Source organism: Mercurialis annua, linkage group LG1-X (genome assembly GCF_937616625.2).
Source record: "Mercurialis annua linkage group LG1-X, ddMerAnnu1.2, whole genome shotgun sequence".
NCBI lineage: Eukaryota > Viridiplantae > Streptophyta > Magnoliopsida > Malpighiales > Euphorbiaceae > Mercurialis > Mercurialis annua.
The window spans coordinates 4,635,991-4,652,888 of record NC_065570.1 but is presented as its reverse complement, the minus strand read 5'-3'; the positions used below and the strand labels follow the sequence as shown (position 1 = coordinate 4,652,888).

Here is a 16,898-nt window from a genome sequence, read left to right as displayed (position 1 = left end):
AATTAAAGACGATGCTGAATTCTGAACTCTAAAAGCAATAACTTATAAGGAATTTTTAGAACAATTACCTTGACATCAACAGGCGGAGGAGCAATCAGTTTGTTCTTTTTCACGACATTGACAGTGAAATCCTTGAAATCACTGTCACTCCCTTCTTCTTCTACATGAACTTCAATATAAAAAAACAAAGACGATTCAAAAACTTTAAAAAAAATTGTAGAAAAAGAAAAATAACCCACCACCGCCACGACCTTCCGCCGACCTCCACGTCCGCCATCGAATCTTCCACCTCTTCCACGACTGCCATCGTATGTTTCGCAAGAGAGAAGGAGATGCAAACAAGTCAATTATGGTTAATGGAGTAATAAAGAGAAATATGGCAAAAATCTATGAAAAATCTAAGAGAAATGAAAAGAGGCAAAGCAATTATGAGTTGTTATCAATAATGAGAAAATCATGGGAGGTTACCATTTTAGGTAGTTGTATTTTGCTAATTTAAAAAGTATCTTTGTGCAAAGTAAAATTATTAAATTCAAATTAAAAAATTGTTAATAATATAATTCAAAATAGACTTTTGCTCCAGTAAAATTCAAAATAAAATGGCTTAAGCCAGTAATCTGAGTAATTTTCTCTAAAAAAATTATAAAAAAAGCCCATGAACGATTTCATCTTTGTTGTTGAAAGATCTCCAATCTATTTTCGATTCTTGATTTATGAAAATTTGAATCAGATTGGCGCTGCGTTGATAAATGTTAATCCATCAAGAAAAAATGAAAAAAATTAGGCTACTTATTATATTATATGAAATTAAAATAATATAAAAGAAAAAATGGCTACCGTTAACGGCATTACCTAAACCATTGACGACAGCCGAAAAAAGAATTAAGAAAAGAGCTATGGACGAATAGAGTTTTTTTAGAGAAAAAAAAAAGAGAAAAGAGGATCATTTGATTGTATATTAAATAATGTTATTTATATTTTTTTTTTGACAATTAAAATAATATTCTATTAATATTAAACAGTTAACATATAACAAGAAACATAGTTTTGTTCGCAGATCGCCTTATAAAATTAAAATCAAAATTACATAACTGCTCTACCATCATAACAATTAACTTCTTCACTGTCTAATAAAAGACTCACCAAAACCCCATAAAAAAGCAACAAATAAACCTTTCAAAATAGAAATGACAACAAATCTTTCGATATAAAAATGATAACAAAACTATCAAAAAAGAAAGACAATCACCATAGTAAAAAGTATAAAAAAACAAAAAAGTATATGAAGCTTCTCTCAGTAGTTGTTAATTCGTGGCATTTACAAGCATAAAAAAATCGGCGTCAATCACATATCGTCGTATTTTTTTTCGATCTATAAGTACAAAATTTCGTATTCTTTCATTGGTTTTCTCGTTGTCATCTTTTTTTTCGATGATTTTTTCGACGTCATCTTTCTTCCGCCAGTTTTCTCGATGTCGCCTTCTAGATTTTTTTATGATTGTTTAATTCTTTTGTGATTTTAGATCTTTGTACACAAATTATTATAGATCTATTGTTTTATTGTTAATATGAGTATTGTCTTATTTATATTATTATTTTCTTGTAGGGATGACAATGGGGAGGGGATTCTCCATTTCCCGTGGGGACCTGCCCCTAATGGGACGGGAAATCCCCACCAATTACCCCCATGGGTACGGGAATGGGGAAAAATCATTCCCCAACCATGGGGATGGGGAGGTGACGGGAAGTATAGTCCCACCCCATGGGGATCCCCATCCCTGTCACCATGGAGATCTGATTTATATTATATTATAAATTTTAGTATGTTATTTATAATTTTAAATAATTTAATTTAATTTTTTTATTAGTTTCTATTTAGTTATAAATATATAATATTATAAAAGATAATGGTATTTTCTATAATTAATTGTTTTTAAAATATCTTATAAAAACAATGAAATTATTTATAAATTATATTTAATTGTACGGGAAACGGGGATCCCCATAGGTATGGGGAATCCATGTGGATGGGGACGAGTATGATTTTATCCCCATTAATTAAATGGGGACGGGGATGGGGATTCCCCATAGACGCGGGATGGGGATGGCTTCCCCGTCCCACCCCGCCCCGTCGCCATCCCTATTTTCTTATTCATATAATTATTTTTTTATTTTATTGCAACTGATTTCGTATATAACGAATTGATTTATATTTTAATGGTGTCTTTATGGTGTTTTTGCTACTGATTTCCTAAATACACTATAAAACATACTATAAAAACACTATAAAAAATTACCAAAAAAAAACATAAAAACACTATAAAAAACACCACTAAAAAATTAAAATAAAATAAAATAATCTATAAATTAAAGCCACAAAATGTAAAAAAAAAGTAAAAAAAATATGTTTTTAAAATTTTATAACTAAACGAGGTTATTTTGGTAAATAAGAAAGATATGAGATGAAAGTGGGTTCAAAAATCATGTACTGAGATAAATAAGTTTTAAAAATAAATAATCTAGAAAATTTCCTTGAAAGGATTATACTTTTTTTTAAATATGCCTACTTGACTATGATTGATATTTTAACTACATCACAAATAAAAAGTTTAAAAATAAATATATTTAAATGATTAAATCTAAATATTTGATCTAAATAGTTTTTTTTATTTTTATTGAGAAAAACTAAGTAAAATAAAATTATTAGTAGCGTCTAAAATTTTATTCTTTAAAACTTAAAAGTTTTTACTTTGATTTTTTATAATTATATAGTTGAAAACTGTAAAATAAAAAATTTAAACCGTTATATATGATTAACCTATCAAATGAATAATTGTTTCCAATTTTAGGCTTAAATATTTAATTTTATAATAATACTATTATAAACCGATTTATAAATAAAGCTTATGGACTAACAATATCCAATCCACAATTGATAAAAGAGTATTTATCTCATGTATTGGTTGTATCATATCCTATTTACTTCAAGTTAATGAGCATTTGCGATATAATTTTTTTTAATTATTATTTAATTTTTTCACATGGCTAACGCGTTATTGATTTGTTGCACGAATGACATGGCGCAACGGTTCTGTGCAATAATTTTTCTTGATAAAAATATAAAAATGTAGATTAATATATCGACTGGCTTAATTTTTAGGTCTAATTACTTAAAAGATCCCCATCTTGTAATATTTTTTCGTTTATACTATGACTTAGGAAAAAGTTCATTTGTACCCTTTTTTTTATTTTTCATTTTCATCTCTACCCTAAAAAGGGTACAATTGACTATATAAAATTTTTATGGATAAAAATGTTAATAACAACTAAATAGAAGGGTTCCACCATATTTTTACTTATTTTAAAAAATACAAACAAGTCCTCCAACTTTAACATTAAAAATGTTCAAATAAATCTTCTAATTTATTATTTTTAAATATCTTAATAACAAATTAAATCATTTTAAAAAATATTTTCGATCTACCATCGTACTCCTCCGATTTATCGAATCCGTTAATTTTTTTTAATTTTTTCTATCATTTCAATGCTCCTTTTCCCGGAGGAGCTCTCCTTCCTCCAAAGGAAGGAGCGAGCTGCTCCTTCCCCCATGGGAGGAAGGAGCACGCTGCTCCTCTCCCCCGTAGAGAAAGGAGCAGATCTGCTCCTTCCTCCATGAGAGGAGGAGCTCCATGGCGAAAGGAGCAACTCCTCCCGATTTATTTTTTGGAAAATGAATTTTTTTACATAAATTTTAATTTTTATTACGGTTAAGATAATTGTATATTATATAAATTAAATATTTATTTACAATTTAATTTTTGTTTGAAAAAGAAGGTATTTTTGAACAATTAATATGATTAATGTCTTATTAGAATAATAGTTAAATTTAAAGGAGTATTTTGGCCTTTTTTGTATATGAAAAGAGATCAATTTAGTACTTCGGGTACAGTTGAAAACGAAAAATAAAAAATAGAGTACAAATGAACTTTTTCCTAGGTCATGGTATAAACGAAAAAATATAACAAGGTTGGGTTTTTTTAAATAATTAGACCTAATTTTTAAATTAATACTCCCTCCGTCCAGTAAAAATTGAAAAAATAGCTATCTTTTTTATCTCATAAAGATAGAAAAAGTAGTGTTAGTTAACTATTAAATTATTAAAATATTCTTATATTAATATTAATTAATTTAGAGTCTCAATGCATACTTTTTATGCATCTAAAATTTTATTGGCTAATATTTATATAGTGGTTTTGGGTTGTGTGAATCACTAATTTATTTCAAAAAATTAAAAGAAAAATTTAAGAAAATTATCATAAATTATATATAATTAACTATTTTTTTAATTCTTGTGAAAGAGCTATTTTTTCTATATTTACGGGACGGAGGAAGTTTTTTTTTTTTTTTGTAATACTAACTTTTTTCCAATGGAGTTGAATTCAAAATTCCCACCAAAGCACGCACGCGGTTCAAATTTGCTTAATAAAGACGTCAACACTGCAATGAAACGGCAGTGCATTGGTAATCGTATATAGCAATAAATTAGAATTGAAGGCAACAAACAAATTAATTGAAAACAAAACCATTATACTACTACAATTCATTTGAAGTTCCCAAACAGACCGCCGTGACTGAAAGAACAGAGAAGAGAAGTGGCCGTCAATGGCCTCCTCCTCTTCTTCTCCGCCGCGTCTAACCCTTCGTCTTCTTCTCCATCTTTCATATTTTACGCTTCTTCTTCTGTTAATCCCAGCCACTCACGCGGCCGCCCCCACTTTCAAAGGTATCAATGCCATTTTTATTTTTGCTAAATTTTAAATTTAGGGTTTGGTTCGCATACTGTTTTAGTTTGGTACTAATAGAGCTCGTCTTTTTTTTATATCTTCAACTTATTTTCTTATGTATTTGCTTAGGTGTTGACATTAATAATCCGATTATCGATATCACCCCTTCGATTCTCAAGGGAGAGCAGCTTAATCTTGATTCTAAAGATATTTTATACTGCGAACGAGTTAAAATATCCGGTCACTCAAGGTTACTATGGGGGAGTTATGCTAATGCTTTTCGAGTTAACTTGGCCCCTTATGCTACAATTCCGGAGAGAATGCATAGCAGAATTTTAGTTTGTATTCATCAGTAAGTCAAATTCCCTAATTTTGCTTATTTTGGTGAAGTTTTCAATTTTGATGAGTAAAGGTTTTATTTTATCTGATTTACTAATTGTTTGTTTATTTTGGTAAAGTTCTAAATTTTGAGTGAAGGTTTTATTTTATCTGATTTACTAATTGTTTGTAGGAATGCGTCATCAGCATTATGTCATTGCGAAAAGGATGAGTGGAAAGGTCTTCAAAAGGGCGTGTGGAGCGCTGTCATGTCTCCTTATAATGAGAAATTTGTTGATGTCAAGTTTGTTGGTGAAATTTATGGTCCTGTAAAATTGTTTATTAAAGAAGGTTTGGTTCTCCTCCTCTGCTTCTTACTTTTTGTGTTCAATTTCTTGCATTTTGTTTGTTTCTTTAACTGTTATTGGTTTGCTAATGTATGCAGATTTGCAGCAATGGCGTCTCGTTTCTCTGGCAGTGGGATTTCTGTTACTATTGCTGGCACCAATTGTCAGCAGTTGGGTTCCTTTTTATTATACCTCCTCAATGGCTATTGGTGTTTTTCTTGTTGTTATCATTCTTCTTTTCCAGGTATTTAACATTGGTCAGTTTGCCTTTTCATCCTCTCCTCCCCTTGCGCTTAACTTTCGTAAATAGCTTAATTTTAAATTTCATAACAATAATAATAACCTAGGAGAAAACACTTTATTTTATTAGGAAGAATCAAGTTCCTAATGTTCTCGTTATTCTATCATGAAGAATCAAATAATGTTTGTAGTCTTGATTCACATCATTTAGTTGTTGGCAAAGTTGAATGCTTGAGTTACTGGGAACTCAGGTTATTTTATCTTTTGTAATAATAACTTCATATGTTTGTAGTAATAACTTCATATCTTTTGTAATAATAACTTCATATTAATTGCAAAGTTGAATGTTTGTAGTCTTTTGTAATAATGCTTGAGTTACTGGATAAGTCTTTTTAGAAGCCATAACTTCTTTTATATAATAAAGTATAGTTGTTGTTTGGATTATTTTGTTTATGTGAGCCATTTGGAATTATTTTTCATTGTGATCTTAGTTACTGTATGATGCTGTATGGGATTCTGCAGTCGCATCTTGCAGCTTTCCATATGCATACAATGTTGGTGGACCTAATATTTTGCTTTGGTATAATGTCGTAGGGAATGAAATTATTGCCAACTGGAAGGAAAAATGTTTTCTATCTTTCCGTTTATGGATCAGTGGTGAGTTTACTTAGATTTTATTTTTAGCCTTATGCTCAATTTTATATCAAATGTATCAAAATCTCATTTTTTATTTGTGGTTGCAGCTTGGAGCTGGCACTTTCATTTTACACCATATCTCAGTGCTGGCAAATTCAATTCTCATCAACTTTGGGCTCAGTGAAGAGATGCACAATCCAGTAAGTTGTCACCTTAATAGAGTTTCATATGGTCGAGTGGCTGTAATCATTTTCTTGCTTGCTTCATTTTATTATATTGTATTTTCCATAGAAATATATAAACTTTCTAGTAAACTAAAAAAGAGAACTGAGATGACTTTCCTGGCTAATGGATGTGTGATTAGTGGAATGTTATTGGATTATTTTCATAATACATAATTTAAATTGACAAAAAGGGAAAGAATCTAAATTATATGCTTGATAGTTCTTTTAATGATCTGTTTCCAAATGTGCACGCATGCACATGTGCCATTTTCACAATAGAGCATTATTGTAATTTTTTTATATTTGGCTGACAGGTCTATGTATTTCTAGTAGCTGGGATTGTGCTCGCAGGAGCTGCTTTAGGGTACTGGATTGTAAGAAAATTTGTGATAGCAAAAGATGGGAGTGTTGATGTTGGCGTAGCCCAGTTTGTGAAATGGGCAATGAGGATCATTGCGGCCATCTTTATTTTTCAGGTATACACTGCTGCCTTTGCTTTGATTATATTGCTTAATATTGAACTTGTAAATTTGTAATGGCTTCTGCGCTTACTTGAATGCCTTGAGAATGAAAAAAAAATCTTAAATTATTTTAGCATTTCATAGCTTTGTCCCATGCTGCATGGTCTTGTATATGCAAGTGCTACAAAGGATGGATTTAGATTGACTTCAACCTTTTATGCAGAGTCAGAAACCCGGATTTACATCGTATAGTCAGATGAATCGGATCTACTTAGCTGGTCAATGCTTACATCTCAATCACGCCTAATATTCCCCCAAATTGCTAGGAAGTTTATGAAGCTTCTCTTTATGTTTATAGCCAGAATTTTGCTCTCTGAATTGTATATGAGGTTTTCATGCCCGTTTTATGTGCGACAGATAGTTCTTCTGGCCCTAACAATCCTTGAATCTGTAGTGGCATAAAACCTCAATTATTCTTGATGGCTTATGAGGTTCATTATTTGCTTGTATCGCTCTATTAGAAGTGATGTACAACCTTTGATTTTGTTTCTTCTTTCTCAGAGCACTCTTGATACTCTTTTGGCAATGGTCACCCTCCTATCTTTGTACATCGCCTGCCTTCTTATCAATAAATATTTGAGGTGTGAACCAGTGTAAGTTCTCTTTCTTGCAATTTTATTTCACTTAATCTTACAATTTTATTATTAAATAATATTGTTAATCCATAGAGGCAAGAATCGATTAGGATCTATACCTAAGATTGACCTTTTCTGTAAATTAAACATTTAGCTGGACCTAGATCGGGATGGATAAAGGCCGATTGTTTAAAAAGCATTGGATTAACATTGTCCTTTGGCGAAGAATTGGAACAGTGTTGAAAATGGTGAAATAAGTGGATTTTCGTTAGACATGAAAAAAAGAAGAGATCCTGGGTCCACTAGTTAATTGAGTTCTTAAGACTTTTGTTTAATGTAATTGCATCTTAATATTCTGCATACAATGTTTCGTGATGCAGTTGTGAACTTCATCCTCAAGGTGGAAGCCTTTGGGTCCAGCAAGGACGACAGGTGACAACAAAGCACAATCGCGCTGAATTCCTTAGCAGGTCAGGTAAAATGAGCTCTGTAGAAAAGATGTGGGGTAGTTCAAAGAGCAATCCTGTCAAAGGTAGTGGTAAGTGATGTATTGTTTCTCCTATAACTCTTAAATGCACATTCGTTAAAGAGATTTTCATCCAAAAGAAATGTGTAATATCTCATTTTGATTATTTTCCTTTTTATGTTTTAATTTTTGTTTAAGCGGAGTTTATTTAAAGGGTTTTCACTTGATTGCTCTCATGGATGCTGTTGTTTTTCACTTGTTTTCTGTTCAATAATCTTGCAGTTGTCTAGTGTACCATTCAATTGTGTGATTTTTTTTTTTTGTGATTAACAGGTTTGTTATCACCATCTACTTGCTCAGCGACAAATAATCAGCAGAACTACTTCTCAACCTTCCACAAGACACCAAAGAGAAAGAAGTTTACCAAGAAAGATTGGGAGGACTTCACGAGGGAATCGACACAGCAAGCTGTACGAGAATGGGCAGCATCACCAGAAACTGCTGCATGGCTCGTCGACAATGCTGATAGAATTCAACTCATTCGAAGTGATTGCAGTTCCGACGATACCATTGGCAGTGAATCCGACTCCTCGGATGAGACTGTTACCGGGAACGGAAAAAGGTTTTGCTTGTTTAATTGGTAGGAAGTATAGCTGAAGATATTAGTTGGATCACAAGGATCTCATTCTTAGATTAACTTAGAGAGTAGGCAAGTTAACTCATAGAATTGTTAACCCTTGGCCTTTGTTGCACTGGTTACTAGGCTTCAATGTATCAATTAGTAGTCACATATAAACTCCAAAAGAGGTTCACCTTTACTATGTAAAAGAATGTAGATTTTATTGCAACCTCTGTTCATTTAATTTATCTATTTTGATGGCTTTAGAGTTGCTCAAAGGAGTTGTGCAATGAACAACGATAATCTGGGTGTTTCTCTATTTAACAATTTTTTATTTTAATGAATTTTGCTTCTGATTTTGAATTATAGATTTTTTGTTGTAGCTTGCACTTGAACAAATTTAATTTGTAATATTATAGCCTTTTGTTAAATCATATTTATTTGTAATATCTACTTATGTTATTTTTATTTAAAAGATTATGCTCTTTGTCCCGTTTAAAAAGAGACAAATATCTTGTGCGTATAGATTAAGAAGGTAATAATTACAATTTTTTTAACCACTATTAATAGCGATTTCGTAATTTGTCTATATAGTAATATACATAAATTTTAGAAAAAAAGGGCATAAGAGAATTTTATATAAAATAGCACAAAAATTATAATATGGACCTTTTAAGTGCAATGTATAAAATTGAGATTTTAAACGGGATAGAGAGTATATAATAATTTTATTATTTAATATCTTGAAATATTGAACATTTGTTTTTTAGGTTAATTATAACCAACGTTGTAAAAACATCCGATTTAGTCCGTTTTGGATGTTTATGTGTCAGTTTTAGCCAATTTTGAAAATAATGATTTTTTTTGTCAAATGTAGATCTTTTAAGTGGCTGCAATGTTGATAAAATTTTATTATTTTTGAAATTGAAGATAATTGATAAATAAATTTTTAAAACGGATTGAATAGATTATTTTGAAAGGTTTGATTATAATTGAATGTGAAGGTTTTGTATTTTTTAGATATTAATTTCATTTTATTATAATTTTTTAATTCAAATTAATTACTATATTAATTTTTAAAAGATTTATTAGTAAATGAAATCAACGTGTTGCTTTCATTGCTTGCAAGGATTATCGTAATTCATTTTTAACACTAAGCTAGCTAAAAAAGTAATACTAGCTATTACAAATTGTTATAAATCTACGGTCAAGATTAGATTACTATTAATTCATACGTTTAGAAAATTGATCTCAACCGTTGATAACGATACATAAATACGAATTCCGTTAAGATCAACGGTGAAGGAGATTAAAAACAAGTACTAATATATATGTCAACGTAACGCATCAGATTCCAAAACCAAAACCTTTAATTATCCAAAATTAATTATTCAGATTTTAATTTAATCCTGTCTTTTCACTATTTACAAATATTCCCCAATTGTTGTCTAATTTTCTCGACTTTTCCCATCAAACCCTCAAAATTTTCCCATTCATTTTCTCACCATCCAAACGCACACATTCAGTCCCATCCCATGCCCCCACCAACAACGACGCCGTATCCGCCATGCACGCAACCGAGCTCCTCCCTCGCGATAACAGAAACAATAAACGGCTCTCACAGATTCACAATCCAAGGTTACTCTCTAGCTAAAGGTATCGGCGTCGGTAAACACATCGCCAGCGAGAATTTTACCGTCGGCGGTTTCCAATGGGCTATTTACTTTTACCCCGACGGTAAAAATCCTGAAGATAATTCCTCTTATGTCTCAGTTTTCATTGCTCTCGCTAGCGAAGGCACCGATGTTCGCGCCTTATTTGAGCTAACCCTAATTGATCAGAGTGGCGAAGGTAAACATAAGGTTCATAGTCACTTTGATCGGTCTCTTGAGAGTGGACCCTACACCCTTAAGTATCGCGGCAGCATGTGGTAATTTTTTTTTTCTTTTGGGTTTCTTGAATTTGATTATTGTGTTTTCATTTATTTATTGTAATTAGTTGTAATTTTTGAAGGGGTTACAAGCGTTTTTTTAGACGGGCCATGCTCGAATCCTCGAATTTTCTCAAAGATGATTGTTTGAAGATTCATTGTACGGTTGGTGTTGTGGTTTCGGCAATGGACTGCTCGAGATTGCACTCTATAAAGGTCCCGGAATCAGATATTGGAGCTCATTTTGGTATGTTATTGGAGAATGAGGAATGTTCTGATATCACTTTTAATGTGGATGGGGAGAAGTTCCATGCCCACAAATTGGTTTTGGCTGCTCGTTCTCCTGTGTTTGAAAGTGAATTTTTTGATGCATTAGACGAAGATAATCATGAAATTGTTGTTAGGGATACAGAACCTAAGGTTTTTAAGGTATTTTTACTTCTTTCACTTTGGCATAATGGTGTATATATAGATGTAGGTGTAGACTAATTAGTATATATGCATTATTTGGAGTACATTCATTTTTAGGGCGTCTAATTGAAATTATTGTAATATTTGGGAGTTAAAAGAGATACACCAGTCTAACTTAAGAAAACTCTCATTAAATAATTGAATAAGAAGTGACAAAATCAAGTGATTCATTTTTGACATGTATTCTTAGATTATCCCTTTAAAGTAAGATGCTGGAAGTAAATCAAATGTTGGGTCAGTAGACATGCTTGCTATCTTCATTTCATAGGAGCATATCTAAATTTATTTCTGAATATCAATGAACAATGTAAACAAAATCTTGACACTTTTGGATTTATTAATGCTACAGAACTTGAATGTAAGATAATCCATGAAAAGAAGTCTATTTTAATTTTTATTTTGATTGAGCCTTGGTTGAGTTTATTAGTTGGAAGTACTATCATTGCAAAAATGGATGTCGAAGGCAAACTTGTAGATCAATTTACCCTGTTTCCTCTTATTCTCTTGCATGTGAATTACAAAGGCCTTGCTGCACTTCATATACAAAGACACTCTTGTTGAAGATGAGGAGCTTTCTGAGAAAAGTTCATCTTCTACGTCATCTATATCAGATACGTTAGTTGCAAAGTTGTTGGCAGCAGCAGACAGATATGACCTGCCAAGACTCAGACTAATGTGTGAATCTGTACTCTGCAAGGATATATCTGTAAATTCTGTTGCTAAGATTCTCGCCCTGGCTGATCATTATCATGCTACAGATTTGAAATCTGTTTGCTTAAAATTTGCGGCGGAGAACCTCGTAGGTATGTTCTTTTGGTTTGATTTGAATTTCCACTTTAATAACCCATGCAGAACAATCATTGACATTGATTCTGGGCTGTGCAAAGTACAAAAGCAGTGATTATATGGATTAGTTAATTTTATCTTCTGCTGTGACTTCCCTTTCATTTTTCTCTTTTATACATTTCATAGTCAGGGTATTCCATTTTCAGTTCTAGCGCTTGCCACTATGGCCATGTTTGGTTTTTGGAATGTTATACACATTTAACAGAATAGCTATTCCTAAGGAATGAAATAGTCATTCTTTACTTTTTGAGAGAATGCTTATTCCACAAAAATCATGGAATGACAATTCCATGGAATTACTATTACATCAACCAAAGTAAGGAATAATATGAACCAAACATAGCATATATTGTAAGTGTCCATGAATTCCCACATGATGTGTCATGTATTTGCGCATAAATATTTATGTAGAACTTTTAATGTGAGAACTTTCTAGCTGTAAATAAGTTAACCTTGTACAAATAGGAATAATTTGAAAATTTGTTAGCATATATATATATATTCCTAATCTAATAGGGATCTAACCTTTTCTATTTTGAGTAGGAACCTAATTTTTAACCTTCTGATTTAGTAATCAAACCTATCTATAATCATCTTGTATTCTTGATAGGGTGAAATTTTTTACACTCCACTAATTTATAAATGATTGATTGACATTATTGAAAAAATCATTCAACATACTGGAGAGGGAGAAGAAAAGCTTATTAAATATTTTGAAGTTAGTCTTCCAAATTGAAGTAAATTTATAAATTAGTGGAGTGTACAATTTTAATTCCTCATGCCTTGAAATTATTATGATATTATCAATGGAAAATAATTTTTCTGCCAAAATTACCATTCAACATACTGGAGAGGGAGAAAAAAACCTTTAAGAATACAACTCCTACGCATTTCAGGTTGGCTTTTGACATGGATATATAATGAAATAGAACTCTTAAGGGGTCCTTTTTGTAAAAAAAAAAAAATTACACAAAGACATTGATGATAAGTTTGAAATTAGGCTAGTTTCAAAATGTCTAGGAGATCAAATTTAGGTTCAACAGAATTCATCAGAATCTGTCTCCTGATGAAATGAGATGTCAAAGCAAATCATTAGAATGTGTTTTACTATTGAAGTTGTATCTTTTAGAAGTACTTTACAAATCTTTCAAATAATAACCGAATTATGTTTGGGAAACATATATGGGCGATCATTTGGCATGGCGGCATGCATGTGTTGGTTACAAGGTGAAAGTGCTGTACATTTAAGTTGAGAGATTGTCGGCCAAAACAGTTTTACACAAACTATTGAAGTTATATGCGAGGGAATAAGATGTGGACCTGAATTAAATCAACTTTATATGATATGTATTATTTATTTTATACTATTGTCGAAAGTGGGCCTTGATCAAGCTGAATGAAAGAGAACAATCAGCGGTAATGGCCCAACTGGTACCATATTTGGTCTTAAGTTGGGATGAGAAGCCTAGCATATTGCTGGCAGATGGTTATTTTTGTTTGGTTTAGTTTGCTTATTAGCTGTTTTCTTGTAAGGTTTAGATTCGAAAGAGTATAGGAAAACAACAATCGAATAGTATAGAATGATTCAAATCAATGGTTGCTCCTGATATTAGAATCACAGGATTGAGTTTTAATCACAGAATGGTCTATCTATCTTATAACATGTACAAATTTCCAACATCCAAAGCTGGTCGGCTTGTTCATATCATTATGCCAGTTTAATCGGTTTTGACTGTTTTGTTGAGTAGTCATCTGTATAGAATCCTCATCTTTGAGCATTAAATTTGTGTGCTCTTCTGCATTACCGACGTGCTTCTATACAAATGTGCAGTGATATGCGTGTTTTTTTTCTTCCCGAAATACAATTATACACAACTCGTTTATGAGATGTCTTTTGAACAATAAATTGCTGCATATGCAGGCCCTTACTGTGCAGACTTGTGACATTTCCTCTTTCCATTCTATGAGGGCAACAATGCTTCAAGTCAAATGTAATAGGTCGACCATTTGTTTTTCCTCTTCTACTGTATTTGCATGCTAATTGGCCGACATTTTGTTTTGATGGAAGTTATTAGGTCAATAAACTTTTGACCCAAGAAACTGAAATATTCTTTGGAGTTCAGGAACTTTAGAACAATGGTAAATGGTGTATCTCCTTCTATTCCATTTACATCGACCAGTATTTGATGTCTTAAATTCATCACTGGATTTTTTTGCATTTTCAACAAGTATTTAGTTGTACTGCGAGTGCCAACTGTATGATACAGTTGATAATGTCATTTACCTGCATATAATGTATTTAACATTTTCTGTGAGGATGAGATTTAGGGGTGTCAAAATGGGTTGGCGGGTGGTGCTCGTGTTGTGTCGACCTGCTTTGCTAACACGATTATGGTCAACATGAACACGGCCTATTTAATAATAGTGTCAACACGATCATAAAATGAAAATTAAACAGGTTATGTGTGTTATTCCATACTATCCTTTTAATTTGGTAGGTCGATTATGGATTATAAAAACACAACTAATTTAACCTATTTAATATAATAAATAGGTTTAGTATGAGTCATATCAACACGACTCATTCAATTCATTTATTTAAATGGGTCGAATATGAGCAACACTAATTTGATATATTTAGAATGTTTATTAGTAACGTATTGGGTTGGGTTGACATGATGCACGTTTTAGACCGTGTCATAAACGGCTTGATCCGTTTTTGACACGACATTTAACCTCAACCCAAAGCCGTTATTTCTCCATATCAGGCAAATCGTGTTCGCGTGTATATGATCCATTTGGCAGAACCCTAATGAGATTGATGATGTTGATACTATAAAGATGATTACATATCCTCCATTTATTTGGCTATTTCCAGTTTCTTCTCCTAAGGAAGCTGACTTTATAATGCTGCTTTTGATTGTCTGTCCTTTTTTTTCGTATTTCTGATTATGCTGTTTCATGCAGCTCTCATCCGCTCAGATGGTTTTGAGTATCTAAAACAGAACTGCCCACTGCTGCAATCGGAACTCCTAAAGACCGTTGCAGGATGTGAGGAGGATTTCAGTGGAGCAGGAAAAAGCAGAAGCATATGGGCACAGTTATCAGATGGAGACGACACAAACGATAGAAGTGTAAGGCAACCGCCATGGGAAAATAGAGGAGAAAGGAGTCGAAGTTTGTGGGTCCAACTCGACGAGGGTGATGCTGGCAGGAGTCCTAGACAAGAAGACTAACGCATCGAAATCTTCATAAAGAATGCTGTGCAAGTTAAGTTTGGGGAAGATGGATGAGGAAAAACAAAGAATGGTATGGTATTTCAACCTCATTGCTTTGGTTTTCCTTGTCTTTCTACTCTAGTTTTGATTGTTAAAAATTGTATTTGTATGCCTTAGATAGCAAACAAGAAATGTTGTAACAAAGTAATTAGCAAAATGTGCTTCATGAGGAAACTGAACTTGTAATCGATGCAGAGAAATGAACTTGTAATTTTGTGCATAAGAACATTGATTAGCATCAGACAGTAAAGGTCAAGTTTTTCTCCTTGTTTTTGGTGGTTTTCTTTTTTCTATTGAAGAATGGGTGTTTATTGTTCTTGGTTAGTATTTTTTACTAGCCATTTTTTTTTGATAGTGAGGGTATATAATCAATTACATAAAATAAAAAATAAATTTAATATGAATTCTGAACTAAATGAAACACAAATACTGTATATTTTTAAACGAGTTGTACAATTTATATATTTTAAATAATACTTTAAATGATTATAATTTATTGATAACTTAGATTTGCTTAATTTTTTTTAGGATTTAATTATATAGATACTGAAACAAGTAAAAGAAAAGGAATAATTAAAGCAATCATGATAATTGGAACAACAATCTAAAAATTGAATCAAATCCAAAAAGTGATAATATTGTAGGGAGAAATTAGACGCTGATTATTTATAAACTACTTACTAACAAAACCTAAACCTTCCTTATCAGTTCTTCTACTATACTGTTTAACTTTGACATCTTCTTTAGCATTCTTACCAATACCTCTCCCTTCACGCCATCCATACCCGCCCAATACCGTGGCGCCAAACCCTTCAATGGGCACATCTTCAAATTCCTCGAAACCGCCATCTTCCGGCCATCTTTCTAAATCATACCTCAGCTTCTCCAGCACCATATTCTCCCTACTTTCGTGCTGCTGCTGCTTTTCATCATCGCCGCTACCTTCACCTCCGTCGTCGCCGCTGCGAACGTTGAGGCCATAGGATATACCTGCGAGATTTTTCATTCTTTTTGTATTCGTTTTTTTTTTTTTTTGGGGGGGGGGGGGGGGGGGTATTTATAAGCTTGGGTTTGGAGTTATTTAGGGTTTTTGATGGGTCGAATTCGGTTACGAATTGCTTAGAGGTTCCGTTGGTTTGGGAATCGGGCCCGGTTTGAGAATTTAGGTTTGGAAGATGATTTAGAGGATGATTTTGGTGGGATTGAGAATGAGATTTTCGTAATTTCGTGTTTTGGATTTGTTTTAAAATAAAGGTTGCATATTTATTTCTCTTTTATAAAACAATTTTAAATTACGAAGACCTTATACAGTCAACCCTCTAATAATTAATATATATGGTGGATTAAAAATTTATTAATTATTAGAATTATTAATTTATTAAATACTTTATTAAACGTAATATTGAAATTGGTTTCTTGACATTTAATTAATTATTAGACTTATTAATTTATTGAGTATTAATTATTAGAATTATTAATTTATTGAGTATTAATTATTAGAGGGTCGACTGTACTACTTTTTCAGTCAAATTATCCATTGAATTCCAATAATAAATAGAACATATCAATTTTTAACTTTTTTTTATTATAGTAGCATATCATATAAAAAATTAACATTATATATGAATTTATATTAAAATACA

The 16,898-nt window shown here is 32.0% G+C and overlaps 3 protein-coding genes across 6 annotated transcripts; 2 read left to right on the top strand and 1 right to left on the bottom strand.

Moving 5' to 3' along the window:
- Positions 1 to 4,552: 4,552 nt before the first annotated feature.
- On the top strand, positions 4,553 to 9,008 carry LOC126665390 (uncharacterized). 2 transcript variants are annotated; one of them, XM_050358176.2, is made up of 10 exons: positions 4,553 to 4,783; positions 4,914 to 5,136; positions 5,296 to 5,453; positions 5,548 to 5,693; positions 6,284 to 6,346; positions 6,433 to 6,525; positions 6,864 to 7,025; positions 7,572 to 7,651; positions 8,026 to 8,183; positions 8,445 to 9,008. In XM_050358176.2, the coding sequence occupies exons 1-10, from the start codon at positions 4,663 to 4,665 to the stop codon at positions 8,753 to 8,755; spliced, it is 1,515 nt and encodes a 504-aa protein (XP_050214133.1). In that variant the 5' UTR covers positions 4,553 to 4,662; the 3' UTR covers positions 8,756 to 9,008. The 2 variants fall into 2 exon arrangements, with proteins under 2 accessions (XP_050214133.1, XP_050214132.1); XM_050358175.2 differs by having other exon boundaries at positions 4,554 to 4,783; positions 7,572 to 7,663.
- Positions 9,009 to 10,130: 1,122 nt separating this feature from the next.
- On the top strand, positions 10,131 to 15,522 carry LOC126663659 (BTB/POZ and MATH domain-containing protein 4). Of its 3 annotated transcripts, none has more exons than XR_007636943.2 (5): positions 10,131 to 10,660; positions 10,744 to 11,089; positions 11,655 to 11,934; positions 13,899 to 13,975; positions 14,945 to 15,034. XR_007636943.2 is itself a non-coding variant. In XM_050356442.2 (5 exons), the coding sequence occupies exons 1-4, from the start codon at positions 10,266 to 10,268 to the stop codon at positions 13,919 to 13,921; spliced, it is 1,044 nt and encodes a 347-aa protein (XP_050212399.1). In that variant the 5' UTR covers positions 10,131 to 10,265; the 3' UTR covers positions 13,922 to 13,968; positions 14,945 to 15,082. The 3 variants fall into 3 exon arrangements, 2 of the variants coding, with proteins under 2 accessions (XP_050212399.1, XP_050212398.1); XM_050356442.2 differs by having other exon boundaries at positions 13,899 to 13,968; positions 14,945 to 15,082; XM_050356441.2 differs by lacking the exon at positions 13,899 to 13,975 and having other exon boundaries at positions 10,134 to 10,660; positions 14,945 to 15,522.
- Positions 15,523 to 15,843: 321 nt separating this feature from the next.
- LOC126663690 (protein MOS2-like) lies at positions 15,844 to 16,292 on the bottom strand. The gene has a single exon (XM_050356444.2). The coding sequence runs from the start codon at positions 16,259 to 16,261 to the stop codon at positions 15,929 to 15,931; it is 333 nt and encodes a 110-aa protein (XP_050212401.1). The 5' UTR covers positions 16,262 to 16,292; the 3' UTR covers positions 15,844 to 15,928.
- Positions 16,293 to 16,898: the final 606 nt, after the last annotated feature.

Coding starts and splice junctions, on each gene's coding strand:
- LOC126665390 (XM_050358175.2), top strand. CDS start 4,663: ATGGCCTCCTCCTCTTCTTCTCCGCCGCGTCTAACCCTTCGTCTTCTT. Junction 5,137..5,295: donor ATTTTAGTTTGTATTCATCA/GTAAGTCAAATT, acceptor AATTGTTTGTAG/GAATGCGTCATCAGCATTAT. Junction 5,454..5,547: donor AAAATTGTTTATTAAAGAAG/GTTTGGTTCTCC, acceptor TAATGTATGCAG/ATTTGCAGCAATGGCGTCTC.
- LOC126663659 (XM_050356441.2), top strand. CDS start 10,266: ATGCCCCCACCAACAACGACGCCGTATCCGCCATGCACGCAACCGAGC. Junction 10,661..10,743: donor AAGTATCGCGGCAGCATGTG/GTAATTTTTTTT, acceptor TAATTTTTGAAG/GGGTTACAAGCGTTTTTTTA. Junction 11,935..14,944: donor TGCGGCGGAGAACCTCGTAG/GTATGTTCTTTT, acceptor TGTTTCATGCAG/CTCTCATCCGCTCAGATGGT.
- LOC126663690 (XM_050356444.2), bottom strand. CDS start 16,261: ATGAAAAATCTCGCAGGTATATCCTATGGCCTCAACGTTCGCAGCGGC.